Source organism: Lytechinus variegatus, chromosome 8 (assembly GCF_018143015.1).
Source record: "Lytechinus variegatus isolate NC3 chromosome 8, Lvar_3.0, whole genome shotgun sequence".
In the NCBI taxonomy this organism is placed as follows: Eukaryota; Metazoa; Echinodermata; class Echinoidea; order Temnopleuroida; family Toxopneustidae; genus Lytechinus; species Lytechinus variegatus.
Genome location: NC_054747.1, coordinates 26,746,604 through 26,766,066, shown reverse-complemented (window position 1 = coordinate 26,766,066; position 19,463 = coordinate 26,746,604). Strand labels below are relative to the sequence as shown.

The following is a 19,463-nucleotide window of genomic DNA, read 5'->3' as shown; positions in this document are numbered from 1 at the left end:
TGTAACGATATTCATGTACGTTCATGATCAAAACATTCTTTCGATTTTGTGTTAAACCAAAATGATTATATTCTGAGATAATTTATATATTCATTAATGAGACAGAATCTCACAGGTATGCATCTTATATTGAAGTTATAAGACCTACAATAATTTGCTTTCATAATTTCATATGTTCCTGTTCTCAATTGAACTTTTTTTTGTTCTCAATATTTGTTGAACTACTTTAGAAAAGTAAATTAACTTACCTATTATTGAAGTGATTACACCAAGAAACACTGAAACAATTTCCCCACGAATAACCACCATCATTCATCACTTTACGTTATGGACACAAACAATGACAATTATATGCAGTATATGACGGCTGAATACGAGAGCAAGCCCAGCGCGTGAAAATGGGAGAGAAGTTGTAAACCTACATATTGCATAGCAGTATCGGACAGGGAAGTATGAAAGTGTAGTCGCTCTTATATGAGATAGCGAATCGGTTTCATAATCTCTGAAGAAATTTATCAAATGACAGTTTACAATGGAGGTATCATACTAAATTTGTTTAACAAGAGCTGGCGCTCTTTCTATTAGGATCATGAAAAAATTATTTTGTTGCGTGAAAAAATTATTGGCTTTGTAATTGAGAGCATTGTGGTTTTCTGATAAAAGAAATATATTTGAATTTGTTTATGGGACGCTCCTTAAGCTCAAGGCGCATAGCTGGTGAATTCCTGAGGTAGTAGGGTCATTTTGTTGTCTATTTTTTCCGCGCAACTTGAGTTATTTCGCACCATAAATGGTAATGCATTTCCTCCACACCTCAGGTAGCGTATGGCTCTGTGCAGTAATAACCCAAGAGAAGAAAAGGCGAATTCTGTGCTTAGAACCAAAAGCAAGGTAGGCACATTTGATGGAGCACATTTCAAACTCGCCTAAAGGACCGTGCATCTTTTCTCTTTAATCTTCATGTAAATCTGCTTTTCCACCCACGCACAAAATTGAATGTATTATTTGTAGTTTATTGTGCAGATCAACACATATTTAGATATTCCAAATTCAATGCTAGAATCAAACTCTTCCAAATATAAATCAAGATCACCTATTCCCTTACTTCATATCTACCGTTGATCGTCTGTACAATGTATGCTTAGTGCGTTTAAGAGAGGAACATACTTCATGTACATGTAAAGAAATTGATGAGGCGCATTTGATAGCCTATACATTGACATGTCTGACTAGAATTTAGTTTCATCTGCTCATACTCGTATTCAAAGTGTATATAGAGACGTGACATCATCTCTTCTCTCACGTTAAGCAACGTAAGTTGACTGACCACCCAAGTGAACTGATTAATGATGTCGAAAGGAAACGGAAGCAGATAATATAAAACAACTTACGAGAACGTATAAGGAAGCTTTCCAAAAGAATATGAACTTACGTTTATTAGACTAAAATAAATAAATTCCATTAAAAGAAAAAAAATACAGGAGGATGAAAATCTCATTGGAACAAAAAAGATGTCATCAAATGAGGAAAGTAGACTTTGATTTCTTACGATCAATTGACATCAAGGAAGAAAAAGTAATATTTTAAATCAATTGAAAAGGAAAGAAAGGAAAAAAAAAATATTACCATGTAAAATAGTGATGGAAGGGGATGAACGTTAACAGTGACACCTGACTCCTTGGAACGGGATACTTCATTTGATAGTTGAAAAAAAATATTGCCGATTCGCCTCTTTGATGAGCTTTAACTTGTCCTTGTTCTTTGACAACGAAGATGGTTTAAGATGTTGTCTGACTCTGGTCGACAATGAGCCGAGAAGGTGGATCCGGGATGGCTGGATATTATCGTAAGGGGATAATAGATGCACAATGAAACTCGTCCCGATTTACTAGAATTTACCATTGTGAATAATTGATGATTATATATGAATAATTGCAGGACTTGATGACGCAGACGAGTCGGGCAAATATGTGTGGAAGCGGACACTAAATCCTCGCTTTGCAGCAATTATGGGTAGTGAACACAGAGTAAACATGACTCACAAGTGATAGGCTATGATATGGGAAATGAATAGAAACGAAATGTTCTTCTTACCGTAAAACGTCGACTTTAAGACTGCAGTTCCCTCGCCAAATGTAGAAATACCGATGCATTTGAACTCACATGAATATTTAGATGGGGTATATCCAATTGCTAAATCAGTTGAGGTAACAGTTCCACCTTCTAACAGAGTGTTGTTGAACGATGTATTGTGGCAGCCTTGGAGCTCTGTACAGTCACAGATCCATTGGACTTTGAAAGCAAGAGGATTGGCATCTGACGTACATTTGAATACAAAACCGACATGTACCCCTTTCTCGATAAGTCGTCGAGAAGAAATGGATACAATCGGGCCGTCTAGCAAACAGAGAGTAAATTTTTTGAAATAAAGAGTTATTTTATAATGCATTTCGAGCATTTCCGTGTCTGATATGCTACCTTCCAATGTACAATGGACAGTTTTCAAAAGGAAATAGCATTAACAGAATTTCTATCTAGTCGTCCACAACCCGCTGTCTTTTTTAAAAGAGAAAGGAAAAACAATATTAAATACAAATTAAACTTTCATGAAGACATGAGTATAAGCAATTCAGGTCTATGCTCCTTTATGTAATACTCACACGATATGTTTAGAACCATGCTGTCATTCACTGAACGAAACAAGAATGTTTCAGGTTGGACTGCCTGGCAGAGAAGACGTTTTCCATGATCAAACCTGTTTGGTACGAAGATCAGAGTGCTTAGAGAATCATATCGATTAGCTCTATTCAATAAAGACTTAAGCGATGAATTATCTGTCAGGTTTCTTGATCCAATATACCAATGAATGAGAGGGGGTGGGTATCCATTAGATGTTCTGCATGTTGCATTTGTTTCCATACCTTCGTGCAGATCGACAGGAATGGTAATATTAGCGTCATCTGGTAGGCCTTGCATGAGAAGAGAAGAACAATTGTTTCGAGTGAAGCAATATGAATAATAATACTGCTTTGGTGCAGTTATGCAGCTTTTCAAAAAATCAGCATGACAAACTAAAGTTCTTTGTTCAGATGAAGTAGATGGCATTGAATTGATAACACTGTTGGTAGATTCAGTTATGGGGTTCATGAATTTTAGCTGATTAGTAGACACACCCTGCTTGCTTAGCTCTTTACTCTGACATGGAGTATCTATGTGTCAATGCACTTTGAGGTGATGTAATTTATAGGAATATTGACATATATAGATTATATTTGTTTATGATACTCACCATAAACTACTAATTTGGCAGATTTCAAGCCAACAAGTTCTTTTTCCATGAATGCAAAACATTGAATGTATTTTCCGTGGTCAGTTTTGGTCAAATATATTTCGATCGTAGTCTCAGTGTCGAACAAATTCTCATCAAATTGACTAGAAGTCTTTGAAGAATTTGTGATGGGAATAATGTCAGAGCCATAAGAAAGAGACACTGGTAGTTCTACTGCTGGGAATGATCCAATACTTTTACACGTGATTGATGTCGGTAAATTCTCTTGAACGTATATGTCCGTCAACTGAGACCGGTTACCTCTAGTTGTAAAGAGTAACACATTCTTAGGCCAAACTACAAAATAGAAGAAAAAAAAGGGGTGACGGAAAGCGAAATAGCAAGACGGCGAGAAAAAGAAATGGAGGAGGGAAGGGGGGGGGGCTATCGACTAGACATGATTATGTTCGTACTAAATATTGCATGAGACGAAGTAGTGATCGATCATTCGAACGTGGTAAAGAGCAAACAAGGTAACTGAAACATATCTAAATGGCAGAAATTGACTCATGTAAGGACATGGAACCCTAAAGGGGTAGTTAACTATATGTGGTCTCTCATTGGCTGTGTGTTATAAATACATAGTTTTAAAATATACATTTTTACAGACATCTTCTTCTACTACAGAGAATACATGGACCTATAATTGTATTTGTAAAGAGAAACTAAAATATTTTGAGAGAAAAATTTAGTGTTTTGCTACTTGGTAACATAATTATTGCGGTATAAGTGTATTGAGTAGTTAATTAGCATGTTATCGTTCAAGTGGGTCTATATTATTAGAGTACACTAGCATTATCGGCAAGAAAAATGGCCAGGTTTGAGTAGTTGGGGACTCGAGATGGTGCTATTGGTTCGTATCTGCTTTAAAAGTTAAAGTTAAATCTACGTAATACATACCTTGGACATTCAGGATGATTGAGCATTGAAGGTCACTTTCTAGCTTTGGGTGTGATGCAATGCAGCTAATAATCTTTCCTTGGTCATTTCTGGACGGTGTTATCGTTAAATGTCTCCGAGAGATGTAAAAGTTGTCTTGTACGAAATGAGACTGATCTTGAAGAGCAACAGCAATGCCACCTGGTATTTCCCATTTCAGTCCTGCGGGAGGCCTTGCTTGCGTTGCTTCACAGTTGATGCTGTATGTCTCTCCAGCTTTTACCGTTATAGATAAGTTCTTAAAGAAGTAACAACTTGCTCTTCGTTCATTGATAATAATCCTATTCGGTGGATCTTATGACAGGAAAAAAGAATGATAAAAGGAGAAAAGCCATCTTTTCTTACTTCCTATCTTGTTTAATTTCTCAACTTCATATAATCTACCTCAGTGCTATCGGCGGTGGAGGGCTTTCAGCTATTTTTATTTAGTGAAGATCTTGCTGCCTAAGGCACAGTACATTAAAATTGTTTAAAAATACATTAAACAAGTAAAAAGATATAAAAATTAATAAAGAAAGTAATATCGAAAGTAATTATGAGGGAAATTATCATCTCAATAGAGCATGGAAAATGTAATTTCGTTCAAGTAAATTTCAGTGCCAACTTTCTCCCCTCCTTAGATGCGTGAAGTAAAATTACTGAAAAAAGTTATTTGGTTGATATCGAATACTCACAAACACACACACACTAAGAAGAAAATGATTAAGACGTACCACATAGTATAATTACTTTGTTATTATCAGAGGCATGTTCTCTTGAATTTTTGGGTATGTATTTAGACATGTTGAACCAACAACAACAAAAAATTCTGCAAAAGAAATCACATGCGTATGGACATTCATTTAAAATTGATCAACATACGTCGGGATAATGCAATAACCTGTTGGCTAGCTGATCCTGAAATCTCGTTTCCACTTGTCCTGCTTAATGAACAACGGTATTCGCCGCCATCATTCTCATCAAGCTTTTTGATTGTTAAATTTCCACCGGCATGGTCTGCTACAAAGGTGTATTTCGATGCGGACCGAACATAATGCCTACAGGGTAGGTTCATCAAACAGAAATGATAGGCCAAATGGACGTTGCTGCCCTTGGTCCAAAGCACTTGCCGATAGCTGGTTTGAGGTGTGAAAGAACATAACAGGGTGAATTCTTCGCCGATGACTGGAAGAGAGTCCGTCTGGATAGAGACTTCAAAAGCATGGTATCCTGTATGATTGAAGAAAAACGTGACTTTAAGCTTGTGAGATTAACATAAATTACGTTTTTGATGTTATTTGCCCTTTGAACAGTTGAAGGAAAACTTAACAGGCAACGCAATTAAGAAACTGTCGTCGCCAGTGATGGTAATATTGATGGTTAGTCAGTCTTTCCTATAAATAATTGTATTGTCATTCGTGTCAAGAATTTAGAAATTGAAACGATCAGATACTGACAACATTTATAAATTATCCATGCTTAGACAGCATCAAGGTGGTATGCACGTTTTTTTTATTAACCAGACCTACAACTATATATACACAACTTAATGACATTTATCTTCCAGTTCCCAATTCACTACTTTAGAAAAGTAAATAGGTATGCATAAGTTTACCTATTATTGAAGCGATAATACCAAGAAACACGAACATATTTTCTCCACGAATGACCAACATCATCCAGCATATAACGGTATCAACACAATGGCAAGTTAGTCTTCAGTTCACGGCAGCTGACTACGAGTGCGAGCAAAGTGATTGACATGGGAGAAAATATGTAAACTTACAATAAGACAAATATATATTTACTGCTTTAGAGTATCGATTGGTGATTTATGACGTTGTAGGCTTTGTGGTATCTAATACCGAGTCGGTTTCATAACTAAGAAAGCGACAATGTAGCTATAAGCTACAATCTTTTAGCAAGTGTTGGCGCTCTTACTGCTATCGTTCATGGCAAATTACTTTCTTTAAAAAATAATAAATGGCTATGGAGGTAATCGAAGCATTGTGCTTATTTGAATGAAGGTAATTATATATTCTGGCATTCTCCAAGATGAAGGTGAAAAGCAAGTGTAATTCTGAAGGAAAAGGGTCATTCTTTTATTTATTTTTGGCCGCCAACCTATTGTACATTTTATGTTCATGAATTTCCTCGACAGGAAATGTACAAGGAATCGTTTAGATTTGGATGTACGATAAAAAGAGAACGGGACAATTTTTCTACGTAATGAAATGCAGGAACGAATATTTCATAGCGCGCATTGCGAACTCTCCTAGAAGATCACCTTTTCTCAAAAAACCTCGCGCATACTGCATTTCCACCCACGTACAATGTCATGTGCATTATTTCTATTATATTATTGTGCAGAGCATCATATACTCACACACCCCAATTTTACATCTATAATGAAACTTTTCCAAAAATAGACAAAATCAAGAACACCAAAAAATGAATTCGCTTAGTTCAGATCTACCGTAAATCAGCTGTGTATCATCATGCTTTAAATATATATTTTTTTTAAAGCAAATAGTCCATGAATAAAGAACATTACTGTTTGGACTTTATTTTAATCCTCTTATACTCTTATACAAATTGTAGAAGCGCGATATCATCTATTTTCCTCTCACATTACTCAACTTACGTTTCTACAAATGACAAACCACTCTAGGACGCAGGTCACTGATGCCGAAAAAACAGAGAATATAAGAACAGTTACGTATGATGAAGTACAAAATATTTATTAGACTGAAAAATAGACTTCGATGAAACAGACAACATCGTTATAGGGTGTAAACAAGTTTGAAAAAAGGGTAATGCGAGGCTGAAACCTATTTTTTATGCGATGATCAATAGACAACAAAGAAGATCAATCATATTTTAGATCAATTGCAAAGGATGAAACACAAGCAAAGTAGATAATTTTTCTTTTCAGAGTTAGGACAACATAAAAACGTTACGAAATGAAATGAACAGTAATATCTGACTTGGACAGTGAAGAAAATGGACAATGACCAATTTCAAATGCTTACTGATTCTACCCTTTGTTGACCTTTAACTCGTCCTTGTTCTTTTCAAACAAAGAACGGTTTAAGATGTCGTCTGGTTCTGGTCGACGATGAGCCGAGAAAATGGATCCGGAATAGCTAAGCATTTAAAGTAGAGAGTTGGGAAGGGATATTTTACAGAGTTATGGGTAAGTATACTACTTTTAGCACTTAATCTTGAGCACTTAAGTATTCCGACGCTGATACTTCGCAGAATCCCGAATACGCGTTTTGACCTAGATTATCGATTTCTGGAATCAACTCTGTGTACCTTTTGCCGGTCCATGAATATTTGTATAACCTTGTGTCGCAAGTTTTGACAGTTTGATAAACATAAATTGATTTACCCAAATTTTGATTGTTTGATAATAACATCAATTTATTTGATAACATACATAATACGTCTAGAAACATGCTCTCATTCACTGACCGCCTTCCGGGTATCATAGGTTGAATTGCCCGGCAAATCAAAAGTTTGCCATGGTGGAACCTCGATGGTATAAGTGACAGTGCACTCGTAGTATCATAGCGATGAGCTGGATTCCCTGAAGAACTCAGCGATGAATTTTCTGTCACGTTTTTTGTTCCGATGTACCAATGGATTAGAGGTTTAGGGTATCCATTAAAAGCTCTGCAAGTTATATTGGTTTCCATGCCGTCATGCAGTTCCTTCGATACTGTCATTATGATGTAATCTGGTAGGCCTTTTCAGACAAACACAAATATAAGAAATTTATGAGAATAATACAACTTTACTTGTATGTAATTTATAATGATATTTCTACTAATCGACAGGGGAAGCCTAGAGATAACATCAACTTCTGATTGAACCAATGAACTGTGTTAAAATGAAAAGTTTTGATAACTACAATATGGAAGTAGTTTTAATAATATAGGATCGTAATAACATCTTTCAGACTTTCTCATTTCAACATTTGTGGTATTAATGCGATGGAATTTATTACTTACCAATGACCCTTAAAGTGGCTGTCAGTATGCCGACAAAGACCCCGTCCAGAGATATATAGCATTGAATTAAATTCCCATGGTCCGTCTTCTCCGGGTGTATTGTGATGCTACTTTCGGTGTCAATTAAAGTATCATCCATAACATTACGCGTCTTTGAAAGGTTTCCGTTTATGGAGATACTGGTATCGTTACTAATTATTGTCCACAGTAGCTCAGTCGCTGGGAATGAGGCAATTGTCTTACAAGTGATTGAAGTCGGTGAATCTTCTTGCACGTTCAGGACTGTTTGCATAGATTCAGTTCCACTTCCAGTTAGAAAGATCATCATTCTTGAAGGAGGAACTAGATTTAAGGAGAGAGAGAAAGAACTTCTGACCGATAACCACCAAAATCATTATTTTTACTTTCATCATTTCATATGGCTGCATGTATTTTAGCCCTAAGCCAAACAGAAAAAAAATCAGAGAACAGTACAACTGTGATGCGTTCATGAGCTTCACTTGTATCGGTCTTTGTGAGACGGTCGTGTCCAAGAATGCCCCGCCATATCGATCACACCAATGCATGGAGAGGGTTTTTGATCTAATCATGACCGCCGATATTCCTATTGGATTAATCTTGAACAATCTTGGATAAATTTTGTCAATGACAAACTTTAAGCTTGTCCCATACGCCTGCTAGACATAGCAAGGACGAATGTTTAAATCTAGATTCAGTCTGTATCGTGCTTTCATGCATATCATAGTTTTAATTTCCTTATTTCCCTCCGAATGTTAGGCATATACGTTGCGTGATTTTACGAATCCGAGGTTTATGGCGTTATTATGCGCATGATGCACGTTGTTTTACAAAGTGACCAAAACAGATTCTGCGGAACGTCAGACTCATGCAAGGAAAGTGGAGGGGCACCTATTGTTTGGCAGACAAAATGTGCCCCTCCACTTTCTTTTTGCGAGCCTGATTTTCCGCTGCCTCTGGATCTAAACCCCCTTGTCCTTCATAAGATACACTGGTCATGAATGTCTACCTGCGATTCACTTCAAAATGATCAATCGATTGGGAAGAATATTTGTTTTGTGCGTTTTAAAAATGATTAACTTTATGCTTTAAATTGTTTTGAATTATTTGTATTGGTTAATCCAGCGCGCAAAGTTTTGAGCGCCGATAAAACATTAACATTATGATCGTGATAAATATAAGAATCGTGTTTAGGAGACAGGACGAAGTTAAGGACAGTTCGTCAGTGAAGTTATTTGGAATTAAGTGTAAGACATGGTTACACCGTGGCATTCGTTTTACGAATTATCCCATAGAAAACGTATAACACATTACCATACGATTTTTTTTCAATGCCAACCCATAATGTTAATTTTTTTAAAGCCCATGTAATGTCCGAACATACCTGCTATCAATGGCCTCACTTGCTTGCTAGCTGATCCAGCACTCACTGTCCCGTCCGTACTACGTAATAGGCAGCGGTATATATTTCCATCATTTTCGTCAAGCCTTATTATTGTTAAATTTCCGGTGGAAGTATCGGCTAAAAAGCTGAATTTCGATGACGAACGAATGCCATAAGAGCAGTAATCATTCTTCCAACATGTATGAGATGCTACTTGGATGTTGCTGCCCTTGGTCCAAATCAATCGCCGATATTTGGTTTGAGGTGTAAAGGAACAGACCAGGGTGAAATCTTGCCCGATTACTGGAAAGGAGTTGTTTGTCTGGATAGACACTTGAAATGCATGGTGTCCTGTATTGTTGAAAGAAAACGGGAATTTGATGGAACAAACCCTAGAAAATGTCTAACCATGAATGTTCAATCCTCCGTGGGCTAACGTTTGGATCAGTTATGTATTCAACTCTTCCATTAAATGAGAAACTTGTTACAAAACTATAAACAATTTATATGGATAGATTTCACTTTTACTAGAAAGCATCCTTCGCTGAAAAGAGGGATAATTCTCTTCTTCTTTTACTAACACATTTTTTTTACATGCACTAACTATACATGTCCGAGTTATACTCCTTAAAAGGCTAACAACATCCTCTCACAAGTTTGCATGTAATCATCCTTTTTTTAAATCAAATTCAGTAACACACGCATACTTATAATGTTCTAAGTTCCCACATCGACAGCGGTTTGAAAATATAAAGAATGAAGAGATTTACCAAAGTTTGAAATGATAAGGCCAAGAAACAGGAAAACAATTTCTCCGGGAATGACCATCATTGTTCAGCCAGCGACACAAACAGTTTCGACAAATCTATGAAGTAAAATGCTTGATAAAGAATAAAAAAGCAACGGGGAAATGAAAAAAAAATATGAAACTGAGAGCCACTGCATTCTGGAGTATTGGCCGGTGAGTAATGACATTTAAGTCATTGTAGTATCTAATAGCAAATCGGTTTCACAAGCTTCAAGGAAGTTCATTAGAATGAGATGGCGCTCTTTCAGTCAGGAATCAGGAAAAGCTAATTTCATTAAAAAAAATCATAGCTTTAGAGGTATCAATGAATTGTGTTCATTCTTATTCAGATAGGCTTTATGTTTTTCATTAGATTTTATCGGAAGTTACTGAAGGTTCTCTTATGTAAACTGAGGCAAGACTGGACCCGCAAAACAAGTGTACTTTTTAGGGGAAATAGGGTCATCCGTCAAGCGCTAATGCATTTGCTTCGCAGCGGCACGGTCGTACCCGTGGTCACAAGTTATTCAAGTCTTAAACGAACCCTTTATTGAATACATGGTCCAAATAAATATTATAGAATTATACGATTTTATCCGAATAACATTTGATTCTCATGCTGCTAAAGGCTTTGGTACATGTCGCATTGTAGGAGGTGTATGATGAAACCTAGAATATTTTATTTTTCTTAAAAAATACGATGTGAATCTAACAATGCCCGTTTAAATCGACTCGCGTCCATCATATCACTGGAGTGTACAAGGCACTCTACAGGTATACATGTACGTCAAAATAAGCCGAAGAAACAAGGTTTGTATAAAAGAGCAAATAATAGATATATTGAATGCCACACCTAATGGGGCACACTTGGCACTCGTCTAAAAGATCATGCATCTAAAGAAATCTCCCGCACTGCTTGTCCACCAACCCACTGTGCAGACATGCGTCAAAAGAAGATGAAACAACAACAGGATGAAAAGGGTTTAATTCATGTATTAAGAAGCAAAAAAAAATCACCTTCGATGGTGGTGCACTGGCCACCCACCTTATGTAAAAGCGACCTTGACAAGTTTTCCCTTGACAAATCATGGGAAAATCATATCTAATCTCAGAACAGAGAAGGGATTCAAGTCTTTCACTCGGCTGCATGCCAAGGGTGTTATGAAATAGACGTGGGAATGTCTGGGAGGTCCAATAAAAAAAAAGCAATAGTTAGTAGACTAACCAACCGGAAGTAAACTGCGTGTTTTCACTTTGAAACATGTAATTTCACACAGTTTATTATTTTGGTTTAGCAATCAAGAGACTTGGTGATAGTCTAGGAATTGGGAATTTTAGAAACGAGAACTACGACGACCCGAAGTGAACAACGATCACGAGTTCGGTAAAATTTGTGCTGTCAGAACTTTTATCGCATTAGTCCGACGGCCTCTCATGACGGACAGATTATATTACGCAAGTCAATTGGCATTTTGCAAATATCGCATTTATCCAATTTCCCAATGATTTGTCAATGGCATGCCGTTTTAATGCACTGCCCGCATTGCATTTCTACCCACCAACTCATAATGTTTTTATATATATATTTATATGCACAGTAACGCATGTTAACTCATATGGCTTTATTTCATAGCTAAAATCAATCTCTTCAAAAAGATAAAGGCAAATAAAAAAAGGCACAACACCAATTCGCTTAGTTCACATCTACCGTAGATAAGCTGTATATGTACACAGTAAAAAAGAATTATACAAGGCTGTTTACTATATGAACCTTACAGTAATTTTTAAAACAGTTTAAAAAGTGTTTAAATCTTAGCAACAAATTTTCAATATCTAATATTCAATAAGTTAAACATAATTGTTTAAACGGTTAAACAAATTCTGTAAGGTTCATATAGTAGACAGTGTTGTATAAAATCTTAAACAGCGTTTTAACTTTGTATAGTGCGTTCAAGAGAGCAACATACCATGTGTAAAGAAATATGTGATATCATTTTGATAGTTAGTACTTCATTAATGGATAAAAATACATAGTTATATTCTTTTTTAGGGGAAGGCTACATGGCAATGATTTTTTATATCGCACCTTACGTTGATATAATGGGTCTATATATTTTAGATAAATTAATATACTGGATGGAAAATACATAATAGTTTAAACAACAAATATGACAAAAAGACGATCAATTTATAATAAATTCGAAGCATTAGAAGTATGAAGTTGTGTGATTTATTGAAAATAATCCTATGTTGTGTGTCGTAAAACCACAATGAGGGTAGGTTCTCACATGCAAAAAGAACATGACCCCTCGAAATGCTTTGCGCATTCCCAACACGCTCCCACTGACGATTTACTCACCATTTGCACTGCTGAAGACCCCCCCCCCCGAATTTATTTTTTTACTGTGGATAGGAGCCTTCTGACATTTCTTTAAATATACAGTTATGTCTATACCAATTTTACTATTCAAAATTTCGTCGCATTCACAATCCTGACGTTAATTCAGAATAGTTCGCATTTACTAGATCTTTTCAAATACAATGTCATCTATCAAATTTTACAAGTTTTTACATAAAACTATTTACACATGAAACTAATGCGTTTGTTTGTAGACAAACGCCATAAAAAGTAGAGCAAGATGAATTAATCTCTATAACGGCTCGAAAGGGACGAAACAGCAATTATAAAAAGAAAGTAAAGAACAGATTCCTGTACTAAATCTGATGACAGGTGCTGTTGATGAGTTCAGTACCATTGAAGAACCAGGTTATTGAGGCTTTTGGTCTACTATCCGATCTACATGTGAGAATGGCAATAACGATGCCTTGAATACCGGGTACACGACGAACAGAATAGTCCACAATGACTGGAGGGTCTAAAAAATGCAAAGAATAATGTGATTAAATAATGAAAGATTGCGGAGTCACCAAGGTCAGGGAAAATGATTTTTGTTGAATATCGCGTGTTATACTACATGTAAAGGAGTGTACTTTTTTCTTCCAAATTTTAAGACCATAATCAAGAGGAATGAATGAAGACGTCATGGTTATTAATGCCATCTTTTTCACATTATTATGCCGCTAGGTTTTGTGTTGAATTCAATCGGAGTTACGCTTATTAAGCTAACACATTTTCTAATATAATATATATAATAATTGAATAATTTTGAGTATTTAAAAATCTTGATAAAAAATAAGAATTTAAATGATTCGGATTTTTGTGTAAAGTCAACCATTGACCGCAACCAATGTGAAACCTTGAGTTTTTATTAAAAAGTGATGTAGCATTATTTATTATGGGAAAACGAGGCATGCTTGAAATGTACTCGTTGCACTAAGCAATACGAAGGTAGAATAATGAAGTTGACTTGTAATACTAAATGATCGACCTGCTATATGAAAATTGATCGATCGATGAGACTTACAAAGAACATGAAGAACATCATTAACCCTTTGAGGCTTCATATATGCATCGTTTGGTTGAAAAACCTGACAGACTATAGATCTTCCATGATCATCTTTCGTCGGGGTGAGTTTGAGGATACTTTTGGCGTCAAACCGATGATATTTATTCAAGGAGGATTGTAATTTAGATTTGCCGGTGACATTATTTGCTTCAAGATACCACTGGAAGGTTGGTTCTGGGTAACCATTGTTTGCTGTACAAGTGACTTTAGATGATACACCATCCTGTAAGCTTTGTGTTCCATCGAGAATAGGAGGATCAGATGGCCCTGGAAAATTGTTGATATCAAATACGTTAAGCAGGAACGGTCAATATTTCTTTATAAACAATGTATTAACACCAAAATCTTATCTAAAAATGATTACATTGAATTGTTATTACGACATAACACAATAATCGAAAAAAGTCGGTTGCATTAACCAACGGCTTGGAAATATTAAAAATTCGATCTCTCTTCTAAAAGATTAAATAATAATAATCTGCATAGAAAACAATACGACTATGTTGCACATGTATCAAAACGCCTTGCATTTGCTACTTAATTATCAAATGGGATTTTGTCGCTGGCTTTCCAATAAGTATCGTTTAATGTGCATTGAATCTGTGCATGGCTTAAGACATTACGGATACCTACCGTTGACCATGACCATTAACTCTGTATGACGTTGGTTTATACCAACAGTAGTCACACACCGAAGATATTGATAGTGGTGACTCCTCATTGGATTCAGCAGAAGAAAAGACTCTGTGTCGCGTAAACTTTGGTCACCCAGATTTGTTTTCGACGTAGAGGTCGTCCTACCGGGATCTTCATCCAACCCAACAGACCATGATATAACTGCTGTCGGCCGAGATCCTACACTTGTGCAGTTGAATGATGTCACTGTATCTTCAAAAACAGTCACGCTTCTTATTCCAGCCTTTGAGATCGTAACTTTATTAGACGTTGTAAGCAACAGATAACTAGGCGAAACTAGAAATGACACAAAACAAAATTATTTAATCCACTTAAATAAAATGCAGCAGAACTGATTTTTGTTTCTTAATTTCCCTTCTTAGACATGGGTGTATATGAAAATAGTCGATCGTTTTTTTTTCTTTGTCCCTCACTTTCTGATTCGGTGTCTCCCTATAAAATGCTTTAAATAGTGTTGAATGTCAAAACATCTCTAGACGGCATGGTAATTTTCATTAAAAATGTTTAGGTTGAAAGGTTAAAAGGCTTCTGACAATACAGGGACATGAAAGGGCGGTCATTTCTATTTCTAGAAACGTACAGATATTTTTAAATTTGGTCGTACAAAGAGTGAAGATCACTAAAAGACAATCGAACATTTCCAGCACGAAGATATGAACATGGTCAAATTTGCTGAAAGAATCATCCGTCATTTAAAATGGATAAATTGAACAAAGGGTCCTGATGTTCAGTTTCATATACACAATGTCAACACGTAATATTACCAAACACAATATTTGATGTGTGTGTGTGGGGGGGGGGGGGGGTAGTTGTTTGTGACGGAGCAAATGACCCTTTATGTTAAACACACTTACCCTGAACTTCTAAACGTACGGTTGTATTGAGACTCCGATCTAGCCCCCGATGTAAAGCAGCACAAGTTAAAACCTTCCCATCATCATGTCTAGATGGTCTCATAAAAACACCTTTACAAGAAGTGTAAGAATCACCCTCAACGGTGTTGATCTGATCTTCTATTCCAATCGCTACTCCTTCAGGATTTTTCCATTTGAGTTCTGGAGGTGGTCTAGTACCTTGGACTGTACATGTTAGGTTGTGGGTTTGGCCAAGTGTAAGGGTTACTGATTCTCCATCAGTGTAGTCAAAGCGGTTGTCTGTAATCACCACCGAACTAGGTGTGACTGAATGTTAAAGAGAATAGTCATGGAAATGTTTATCTATATGTAAAATTTAGTGTAAGCTAACAAATAAAACGTTACTAAGTCAACATTTTCGTGTTAATTACCTTCTCTTTAAATTATTTTCAGTAGTGAATCAAATTCGTTACGCAGTGATATGCGAGACTCGACGTGCGTAATAATGATCCGGTTTTCCATACCATTGTCATTTTTTGGTGAACATTGCGATGGTTGAATATTGCGTTGTTATATATATTTTTTTATTTCGTGTGATTAATACGAATGGATCTATTATTTCTTTCAAACTATTAACCACATTCAGAAAATCAAATCAAGAAAATATATGATGGAAAATATTTACCTTGTGACAGTACCTTTAGTTCAAATGAACTATGAAATGCATCAGCCCTGGTGGCAACCAAGCAGCGATAACTGCCGCTGTCATCTACCCCTAGATAACTTATTGTCAGGTTTCCGCTGGAAGAATCAGACATCAAACTGTACTTCGAAGCATCTGAAATGTCTTTCTCGTATGTAGGTTCTGTCCCGTCACCTTTATCCTTTGCTATGACCGCGTTTCTGTTTTCCACACGAAGCCATGATAGAACATGATGTTTGGACGGGGACGTAAAGGCGCAAACAAGAGTTATATTATCGCCAACAATCGGGAGAATATCCGAGTTCTGCAGAAAGGTAGATACTTTCACCCCACGTGCCTTGTGAAAGGTAAAGATAATAAAGACTATATGAACTGAGAAATTCATTCTCAGTCTCGTAGTCCAGATTTATTTTCCGATTGTAATAAAACAATATAACACCTATCGAGCTCAGGATGTGAAATGAGCAGGAAGCGGTGTTTGCTTTCGATCGGCTATAGGCTGCCAAGCTATGGATTGACCCTTTTCAGTCATAGCGAAAATGAAAGCAATTAAGCTTCAAGTAAAAGGTGGAATGTTAAATAATTGATCGCTCTTGCAATTAAAGGTATTGTTTAACTTTGTGAGCAGCCGATTTAAACAATTCTCAAACTAAGATGAAACATGTGTACAAGTGCATGTGTAAGAACTAATAAACCCTGAAAACAACCATTATTGAGAATAAGAAGCTAAAACTACAAGGCAAACCCCGATTTTGTAATTAGGCGTCTTATAGACACCTAAAAAGTACACATAAGTGTATGGGATGAAATTAAGATGGTGTTTCCGGTCACTTTATATTCAATTTTTGAAGCACTGAATAATCATTTTCGAATGCAATTTTTTCTGGGCCTCATTTTTGGAACATATCACAGACACAGTTGACAAGTGTAACTTTCAAGCTCAGATTTTTAAAAAGTCAAACCAATGTTAACCAATCACTTTAATCATTGATTTGAATTGTATTCAAAGTTATTTTCTGTAAAGTTGCTTTTATAGGTTAATGCAATAAGGGTATGAATCAATCAATTCTGGCAAGTGGACGAATATTTTTTTTTATTTGATACAATGAGAGCCCTTGTATCAATTTCCCCCAAATAAGTTTACTTTGTCGTGTATTCTCATTATGAATGTCGAATGAAATGATTTCTAATCGATAACATACAAATTGATAAATCAAAAATATGTGCGCCCTTAATCGGTCTCAATAAATACTACCAGGCAACAAAGAGAGCTGAAGATGTCGTCTGTTTTTGGTCTACGAAGAGCCATGATGGTTGATTTGGGGTGGCTGAAATATCAGGTAAAAGAGGAATATTTTTTTTTATTTCTCAGGAAAATGGTTTGGATTTATATATATTAATATATATTATTGGGCCAAAAGCTAAAGAGAGTTCGTTGTCAATGCATGTCAAAATAGGGAGAAATACCTGTGCAATTCTGAATGACCTGAAAATTATAGCAGCACAACTTATGCAAATCTTCAACACAATTTATTACTAATGCATTAAATATTAATACTCACATGATATGTTCAGCACCATGCTTGCATTCATTGAGAGTTCCAAGGGTATTGTAGGCTGAACAGACTGACAAAGAAGGCGTTTCCCTCGGTCAAAATTATTTGGTATGAAGATCAGAGTGCTTTCAGCATCATATCGATAAGTGCTGTTGATAGATGTCTTCAGGGTTGAATTGGCTGTGACATTTGTTGACCCGATGTACCAGTGGATGAGAGGAGCAGGGTAACCATTGAAAGCTATGCAGGTAACTTTAGTTCTTTGACTGGCTTGGAGATCCTCTTGGGCCGTCAGTTTAACATAATCCGGAATAGCTTGTGGTGGACAAAATAAAGTAGTGAAATATAAGATATCTAAAACTTGGTGTAATAATGCATTTGGTCGGTACCGGCGAGCATATCCTCAACTGTATTTATTGTACAGATGAACTTCTCAGCTTAAATGGAAAAATCAGCATGGCCCGTGGAACAAAGGTTCTATCAAGCTATTAGGTTTGATGATCTCGATTTGGTAACAAATTATCAGCCTGTTTTGGGTTTTTGTTTGTAATACGTTCGCAATGGAAGAACATATCAAGCCATGATATCCAATAGATGATTCAAGATAATGTGCATCGTAACTCACCGTACACCATCAATCTGGCTACTGCTTGATCAACAAACTTGCCATTCAAATATGCGTTGCATTGAATGCTCTGTCCGTGGTCCTCCTTCCTTGGTAGTACTGTGATGGTTCTCTCAGTGTCAACCAAATTATCATCTGAAACAACACTACGAGTCTTTGTGATGTTAAGAATACTAATGTTGCCATTAGGATAGTACCATTCTAATTCAGTTGCTGGGAATGACCCAATTGCTTTACACGTGACTGAAGTGGTTAAATCTTCTTTAATGTATAGACTTCTAGACGCAGTTCCATGTTCTTGGTGGCCTTCAGCCTGAGGAACCAACAGCAGCATACTAGATGGTAAAACTGCAAGATGAAGAGAGGGGATTGACATACAGAACTTATTAAAATAACGTAAAATAAACACATAGATTTTATTTATCTAGTGTCATTATGTATAGATGTTTTGAAAATACGAGGGAAACTGTAAAAAAATACGCGTATTATAAGAATTTAAGGTTGTCTGTAGGTTTTGACCACCTAAGAAATCATACCAAAAGCTTCGGTCTCTGTTGTTAGTTGTTCCGCTGAACTCCGTTGGCTCCACTCACGAAAACACATAGACTAAAGTTCTAGCTCGATCAGGGAAGTGAAGTTGCGCGACAGCGAGAAATTAAGTGACCGTTTTCCCCCTTTTTAAGTTTATTTTCACCCGTTTTGGTGCATTTAGGCTAAGACGGAATAATAATGTTTATTTTGGTACATTTCTGTCTAACACTTAGCAAGCTTAAAGTTATTTACATTATACCAGTAAGCAAAGGACAAAACGAGAGTATGGTATGGATCATAAAATATTATTTCTTTCCTAGGGAGTACATACCCTGAACATTCAAATGAACCGATATCTGGAGATTTTTATGAAGTTTTGAATGTGATGCAGTGCACTTAAGTATCCTTCCCTGGTCATTCTTAGAAGGTTTGATTGTTACAACTTTTTGGGAGATATATAGGTTGTACTTGTCTTGTATGGTATTATTCTGATCACGAGGTAAAGATATTATATCGTAGGGTATATGCCATTGTAATATTGCAGGAGGCCTTGCCCAGTATGCTTCACATGTGATGTTCA

The 19,463-nt window shown here is 36.3% G+C and overlaps 4 protein-coding genes and 1 long non-coding RNA gene across 5 annotated transcripts; all 5 read right to left on the bottom strand.

Moving 5' to 3' along the window:
- Positions 1-1,725: 1,725 nt before the first annotated feature.
- LOC121420823 lies at positions 1,726-3,552 on the bottom strand. The gene is made up of 3 exons (XM_041615455.1): positions 3,290-3,552; positions 2,661-2,969; positions 1,726-2,397 (listed from the first exon to the last, which is right to left on the bottom strand). The coding sequence occupies exons 1-3, from the start codon at positions 3,336-3,338 to the stop codon at positions 2,039-2,041; spliced, it is 717 nt and encodes a 238-aa protein (XP_041471389.1). The 5' UTR covers positions 3,339-3,552; the 3' UTR covers positions 1,726-2,038.
- LOC121420824 lies at positions 3,549-5,450 on the bottom strand. The gene is made up of 3 exons (XR_005970842.1): positions 5,148-5,450; positions 4,229-4,561; positions 3,549-3,625 (listed from the first exon to the last, which is right to left on the bottom strand). It is a non-coding gene; the product is annotated as an uncharacterized LOC121420824 (long non-coding RNA).
- Positions 5,451-7,336: 1,886 nt separating this feature from the next.
- Positions 7,337-10,522, bottom strand: LOC121419595. Its single transcript, XM_041614052.1, has 5 exons — positions 10,435-10,522; positions 9,665-10,015; positions 8,263-8,604; positions 7,689-7,997; positions 7,337-7,392 (listed from the first exon to the last, which is right to left on the bottom strand). Exons 1-5 carry the CDS (start codon positions 10,493-10,495, stop codon positions 7,337-7,339), a joined length of 1,119 nt encoding a protein of 372 aa, XP_041469986.1. The 5' UTR covers positions 10,496-10,522.
- A 2,484-nt stretch (positions 10,523-13,006) lies between these two features.
- On the bottom strand, positions 13,007-16,443 carry LOC121420783 (synaptogenesis protein syg-2-like). The gene is made up of 5 exons (XM_041615418.1): positions 16,154-16,443; positions 15,469-15,795; positions 14,552-14,890; positions 13,877-14,185; positions 13,007-13,327 (listed from the first exon to the last, which is right to left on the bottom strand). Exons 1-5 carry the CDS (start codon positions 16,284-16,286, stop codon positions 13,167-13,169), a joined length of 1,269 nt encoding a protein of 422 aa, XP_041471352.1. The 5' UTR covers positions 16,287-16,443; the 3' UTR covers positions 13,007-13,166.
- Positions 16,444-17,722: 1,279 nt separating this feature from the next.
- On the bottom strand, positions 17,723-18,737 carry LOC121419594. Its single transcript, XM_041614051.1, has 2 exons — positions 18,353-18,737; positions 17,723-18,042 (listed from the first exon to the last, which is right to left on the bottom strand). The coding sequence occupies exons 1-2, from the start codon at positions 18,726-18,728 to the stop codon at positions 17,723-17,725; spliced, it is 696 nt and encodes a 231-aa protein (XP_041469985.1). The 5' UTR covers positions 18,729-18,737.
- Positions 18,738-19,463: the final 726 nt, after the last annotated feature.

What these genes read in the sequence shown, in the direction of transcription:
- LOC121420823 (XM_041615455.1), bottom strand. Translation starts at nt 3,338, where the DNA reads ATGGAAAAAGAACTTGTTGGCTTGAAATCTGCCAAATTAGTAGTTTAT. An exon ending in TGCCAAATTAGTAGTTTATG is followed by an intron (nt 2,970 to 3,289) that starts GTGAGTATCATA and finishes TTCTCATGCAAG; the next exon opens with GCCTACCAGATGACGCTAAT. An exon ending in CATGGTTCTAAACATATCGT is followed by an intron (nt 2,398 to 2,660) that starts GTGAGTATTACA and finishes TCTGTTTGCTAG; the next exon opens with ACGGCCCGATTGTATCCATT.
- LOC121419595 (XM_041614052.1), bottom strand. Translation starts at nt 10,495, where the DNA reads ATGATGGTCATTCCCGGAGAAATTGTTTTCCTGTTTCTTGGCCTTATC. An exon ending in CCTTATCATTTCAAACTTTG is followed by an intron (nt 10,016 to 10,434) that starts GTAAATCTCTTC and finishes TCAACAATACAG; the next exon opens with GACACCATGCATTTCAAGTG. An exon ending in AGTGAGGCCATTGATAGCAG is followed by an intron (nt 8,605 to 9,664) that starts GTATGTTCGGAC and finishes CCTTAAATCTAG; the next exon opens with TTCCTCCTTCAAGAATGATG.
- LOC121420783 (XM_041615418.1), bottom strand. Translation starts at nt 16,286, where the DNA reads ATGTCTGATTCTTCCAGCGGAAACCTGACAATAAGTTATCTAGGGGTA. An exon ending in ACTAAAGGTACTGTCACAAG is followed by an intron (nt 15,796 to 16,153) that starts GTAAATATTTTC and finishes TTTAACATTCAG; the next exon opens with TCACACCTAGTTCGGTGGTG. An exon ending in GTTAATGGTCATGGTCAACG is followed by an intron (nt 14,186 to 14,551) that starts GTAGGTATCCGT and finishes ACAATTTTCCAG; the next exon opens with GGCCATCTGATCCTCCTATT.
- LOC121419594 (XM_041614051.1), bottom strand. Translation starts at nt 18,728, where the DNA reads ATGTCAATCCCCTCTCTTCATCTTGCAGTTTTACCATCTAGTATGCTG. An exon ending in AGCCAGATTGATGGTGTACG is followed by an intron (nt 18,043 to 18,352) that starts GTGAGTTACGAT and finishes GTCCACCACAAG; the next exon opens with CTATTCCGGATTATGTTAAA.